Genomic DNA, 4,955 nt, shown 5'->3' with positions numbered 1-4,955 from the left:
CGCTCCATCTTACTCCACTTGCACCTTTAATTTCTCTTCACTTCAGGTAGGCACGACCCCACCATTATTGTGTGCCTGTCCCTGCCCTGCTGCTGGGTTACCTGCACCTTGTTACCTCCCTGCTCAGGCAACCTGCCTCTGCCCCATCCAGAGTGGTCCTGGGGGATGGAGAAGGCTGGGGCTGGGGTCTGGCAGTGCTGGGTGCCCAAGCAGGGACAGCAGGACCCAGATGTTGCTTGACCCAGGAGTACACAAGGATCACAGGGCACCTCTGGTGACTCTGAGGAAGGATGGGGGCACCTTCAATGGAGGCACTTTGCCAGAGCCCCATTCAGGCAGCGTGTGGAATGCAGGTTTTGCAGGTCCCTGGGCTTTGGACTGGATGAGGGTTTTGGGGTGTGATGCACCCCAAGACAAAAGCCTAGTTTTGATCTCGCCTCAATTCCCCCCCTGAGACCTAAGCACCTCCAGTGCCATTCCCAAGGGACACAGAGGGGACAGATCCCCACTTGCACCCCCAGGCATGCTGCCCACCACTAGCCATATGCAAAATGTGGCCAACCCCCAGCTGGCAGAGCCCCCCACCCCCTCCACTTGCAGCAGCCCCAAAACTGCCTGCTCCAGAGACAGGGCTCACTCCCAGGTGGCACTGGAAACCATGCTGCCTGGCCATGTGCAGCTGGCTCTGCTCACCCCACTGCCTGGTGAATCCTCACTGGCTATGGGTGGGCATGGTCCTGGCACCTACTGTGGCACCTCTTTAGGGGTGAAATGAGGAGGGGGAGCAAGCTCCAGTTCCCAACTGCTTCCCAAAGGTAATGATGCTTTTTGGGGTGGTGGTAGGGAATGGGTTGGGACAGGTCTGTGCCCACCAGTTCCCCCAGCAGTGCCCAGCTGCTCTGCACAGAAGAGGACTGGGAATGGTGTGTGTTAGCCACACATGGGATATCCCCCTTGCCCCCATCCCTCCATTTCCCTATCAGGTATCTTCGCTCACCCCATCCCTGGTGCCCACAGGGGTGGCTATGTCAGGAGCTGCAGGGAGCCACTGAAATGTCCCTCTCCAGCCAAGCTGCCCTCCCTCCTACCCCAGGGCTTGCATACAAGCAAGGAATGGAGGAAAGACCCCAGTGTCCATTGGGATGAGTTGGGGGGACCATGTCACAGGTGCCCAGTCCAACACTGATTTGGGGTTATGGTCTTGCACCCTCTTGCCCCACAGGCATCGACCGATCCTCACTCTGAAGACACCAAATGCTGCTCTTGGGGATCTCTTGCGTGACCTGTGAGAAGGAGGCTTGGGCCTGAAGGCTCTCTGTGGGGAGGACATGTCTGTTCACCCCAGTCCTAGGGCTCGTCTTGAGTCCAGGGCTAGATCCTGCCTGTCTTGGAGAGGCAGAAACACTGGAAATGGGACCCAGGGGTGCCTCCTTCCAGTGAGCACACAGTGATGCTCAGTGGGCACTGTGCTGGAGGAGATGCAACATGCCTGCAGCTGGGCACAGAGACCCGTGTAGCCCCAGAGGACCTGGCCACCCCACTGCCATCCTGCTGCTGGATTCGAGCGTTTCTATTGTGGCTCCCTCCTAGTGAACACAGTCCTGCTGTCTGTGCCCGGTGCCTGGTAGCGCAGGCTCAGCTGCACACACAGGCTTTTTTATTGTAGGGTCACATGGGGCTGGAGCTCTCTGGCAGAGGCACAGTCTGTGCCAGAGCTGGCACCAGGATGGGCACTTGCATGGAAACCCTGTGCACGTTTTGGGGTGGGCAGGGGCTATTTATTTATTTGTTAGTCTATTCAGCCTTGCTGTAACAAAGCAGCCTGATCCAAGAACTGCCTCTTGCCTTTCTGGGGTAAAGCTGGACATGACTCCTCTGGAGAGACCCAGGCTGGGGAAGGGGTACTGGCTGCTTGCCAGCAAGTGTGGCACTGGCAGAGTAGCACCTCTGCCCATGTGGGCAGAACCAAGGGGATGGGGACACAGGGCATGCAGTCTTAATCATCTTCCTGGTGTGCAGGTCCCTTCAGGGACACCCTGAGGACAGCAGGCTTGGTAACAGCAAGGTTTCTGCCTGCTGCTTCCCTCAGTCCAAGAAGAGGGAAAGTGTGAGGGGTTCACTGTTAAAAATGTCCCGTGCCCCAGCCCTCGAGGACCGTGGGCAAATGGCAGTGCGTCCCCGGCTTGTGACTGCTACCAGCTCTGAGCCTTGAAATGGTCCTGGCTTGGGGGTAGGGGATGCTTGAGCTCATCTTTCTCCTCCTGCTTTGCCTGCAGCAAGCCCTGCCATTCTCGTGACTCCGTATCAGCATCTCAGTGCAATAACGGCTGACAGTGGAAAGTCCCAGGAACTAAACCCCCCTCCTGTGCTGGCTGGCTCTGCCAGGGGACACAATACCAGTGCTGGGTGGTGACAGGCCTCCTCCCATCATGGGGAATGTGCTGTGTTACTGCTGTGCTTTCCCAGGACCAGGGCTGGCTCCATCCCTTGGGAAAGGCGCAAACCCCAAACCCTGCCAGCACTCAACCCTCCCCTGGGGGCAAGGGGAAAACTGAGGCACAGAGAAGCTTCTGAGGCCAATGTCAGCTGTTCAGAGAGGACCCAGATGTCCTGGCTCCAGGCACAGATCCACGCGCAGCTACACAAGGACGGGACGAAGGAGACACCGAATGGCTGCAAGCCCCCTCCCTGCTTTCCCCCAGCCCCAAAACACCTCCCAGGTTCTTGAGACAGCCCAGCTGGGCACAGGATGGGGGGGGGGCGGACGGGGACACAACCCCCCTGCAGTGTGTCAAAGGCACAGCAGTTCCTCAAACCTCCTGCTGATTTTGGGCAGGGGGATATGCCCCAGGGGTGATTTGGGGGCAGTCCCCCCCACCTTTCCCACTGTGGGGCTGTGAGCCCCCTAGTCCAAGCTGGCCAGGGAAGGGGTTTGCCTTCCTGTCCCTCCTTGTGGGGCAGTAAGGGGGATCTCCATTTGGCACCCAGGGTGGGGGTGGACGTGCAGTCAGGGGGCTCCTGGGCGAGCGATGAATTCCAGGTTGATGGGCTTGTCGGCCACCAGGACAATGCGGGACACAGATGTCACTTCCACGCCACGGGGGTCCGGCCGCACCTCAAATGCCTGGATCATCTGTGGGGAGAAGGGGGGTTGGCACTGCCTTGGGGACTCCCTGGGACCCCCATCCCAGCTCATGCCAAGATACCCAAAGTGGGGGGATCCCTACTTACCCTGGCAAGGGCCAGGTGCATCTCCAGCTCAGCGATGCGGCGTCCGACACAGGCACGAACCCCGTAGCCAAAGGGGATGGAGCTGAAGGGGTGGTGAGGGGAGCCATGTCCCCGGAGCCAGCGCTGGGGCAGGAACCGCTCGGGCTCGGGGAAGTAGGTCTCATCGTGGGACATCGCGTAGTGCGCCAGGACAAAGAGGGTCTGCAGGGCAAGAAGTGGGGTTTAATGACCCCACCTGGCCCCACTGAGCACAGTGGGGGTTCCCACAGCACAGCCTCCACTCACATTCTTGGGGAAGAGGTAGTCTCCAATGACAATGTCCTTCTCATAGAAGACCCTGGCGTTGGTGGGCACCACAGGGTAGACTCTGGGATATGGGGAGAGTTAGTGGGGGAGCAGGACTCACCTGGAGATCCCAGAGGGAGAGAGCCACAGGCAGGACAGGGCACCAGCAGCTCCCCGGAGGGGGAGGTGGATATTTGCAGTCCAGAGGGACTGAAATTCAGCCTTGCATCCTGCCTGGTTGGTGCATCCCCTCTGGGGAAGGGGCTGGTGACCAGGACCTCAGGGCAGGGACAAGGCTGGAATGTACCTCAGAGTCTCCTTGATAATGGCCCGAAGCATCGGCAACTTGGGAATATCCTCAGCAGCAGGAAACCGGTCGGCAGGCACAACAGCTTTCAGCTCCTGGTACAGGGTCTCCTGGATGTCTGGGTCCCGGGAGAGGTGGTACAAGGCCCAGGACAGCGTGTTGGAGGTCTGGGGGAGTGGAGCACCGGGGGGAGTGAAGGAATTGGGGCTGGTACCTGAGCAGCCTTGTGCCAAGCACAGCATCAGTACAGCACCAGAGAGCCCCTGCTCTGGTACACAGAAAAGTCAGGCGTGAGGGGCAGCAAGCACAGGGCAGAGAGAGGCAGGGAGCAGGGCACGAAGCAGAGCAGAGGATAGGGTCAGTACTGACTGATCCCTGAGGGTTTGCCCCTGTGGGGCATGAGCCCCACAGCAACCAGGCTAGAGCTTGCAAGGGCTGGGCATAGAGCTCACCAGGGATCCCCTAGCAACAGCTTCCTGGCTCTCACCGTGTCCACACCGGCCAGCAGCAGCTCGGCCACGCTGCCATAGACCTCATCCAGGCTGAGTCTGCCACTGGCCAGCAGGTAGCTCAGGTAGCCAGACACCTCCTTGCCACGCTCCACCTGCCCCTCCAGCTCCTCCATCTTTCGGTCAATCAGTTTCTTGCCTGTAGGGACAGAGAGTGGGAACCAGAGCTGACAGAGCGAGGGCTGCCAAAAGGACATGTGGGCAGGGACTGTCCCACTTTTGAGGGTCCTTAAGGAGTCCAGTGCCACCACACCGGGCCCCCGTTGTCACCGCTCACCGAAGGCGAAGATGGTGTCCCAGCTGTCCAGGTAACGGTCCCAGAAGGGCAGCACCTTGCGGCTCCATCGGGGCAGGACGGTGGCAAAGATGGAGTTCTTGAACATGAGGTTGATGGAGTCAATGAAGTGCTGGGTCTCAGCAGGGACCTGCTGCTTGAGGCACCCGATGCGGGTCTCGAAGAGGATATAAGAGATCCCTGCAGGGGACAAAGAGTATCCAGACCTCCGGGGCAATGGGAAGAGTGGGACAGGGCAGGGGTGAGGGCGAGGATCCCCCTACCTTCCAGGGCAAAGCGGTAGAGCAGGTTGGCCACGTCTCCCACCAGCACCCCTGCGGGGCTGCGG

The 4,955-nt window shown here is 59.7% G+C and overlaps 1 protein-coding gene and 1 long non-coding RNA gene across 2 annotated transcripts in view; one reads left to right on the top strand and one right to left on the bottom strand.

Moving 5' to 3' along the window:
* On the top strand, window positions 1-1,872 carry LOC108444864. Its single transcript, XR_001859573.1, has 2 exons — window positions 1-46; window positions 1,223-1,872. It is a non-coding gene; the product is annotated as an uncharacterized LOC108444864 (long non-coding RNA).
* Window positions 1,873-2,564: 692 nt separating this feature from the next.
* LOC103611331 (sterol 26-hydroxylase, mitochondrial) overlaps window positions 2,565-4,955 on the bottom strand; it is a 3,028-nt gene continuing 637 nt past the window's right edge. The window contains exons 3-9 of the mRNA XM_017727154.1: window positions 4,891-4,949; window positions 4,610-4,807; window positions 4,311-4,471; window positions 3,824-3,990; window positions 3,517-3,598; window positions 3,232-3,432; window positions 2,565-3,133 (exon numbers count right to left, since the gene is read on the bottom strand). Coding sequence (XP_017582643.1) covers window positions 3,008-3,133; window positions 3,232-3,432; window positions 3,517-3,598; window positions 3,824-3,990; window positions 4,311-4,471; window positions 4,610-4,807; window positions 4,891-4,949 — 994 coding nt within the window. The 3' untranslated portion in view covers window positions 2,565-3,007. The remainder of the gene's footprint in view (window positions 3,134-3,231; window positions 3,433-3,516; window positions 3,599-3,823; window positions 3,991-4,310; window positions 4,472-4,609; window positions 4,808-4,890; window positions 4,950-4,955) is intronic.

This window comes from Corvus brachyrhynchos, unplaced genomic scaffold (genome assembly GCF_000691975.1).
Source record: "Corvus brachyrhynchos isolate BGI_N302 unplaced genomic scaffold, ASM69197v1 scaffold490, whole genome shotgun sequence".
In the NCBI taxonomy this organism is placed as follows: Eukaryota; Metazoa; Chordata; class Aves; order Passeriformes; family Corvidae; genus Corvus; species Corvus brachyrhynchos.
Note: the sequence above shows the minus strand (reverse complement) of the source record. Positions and strands in the feature narration are given on the sequence as shown.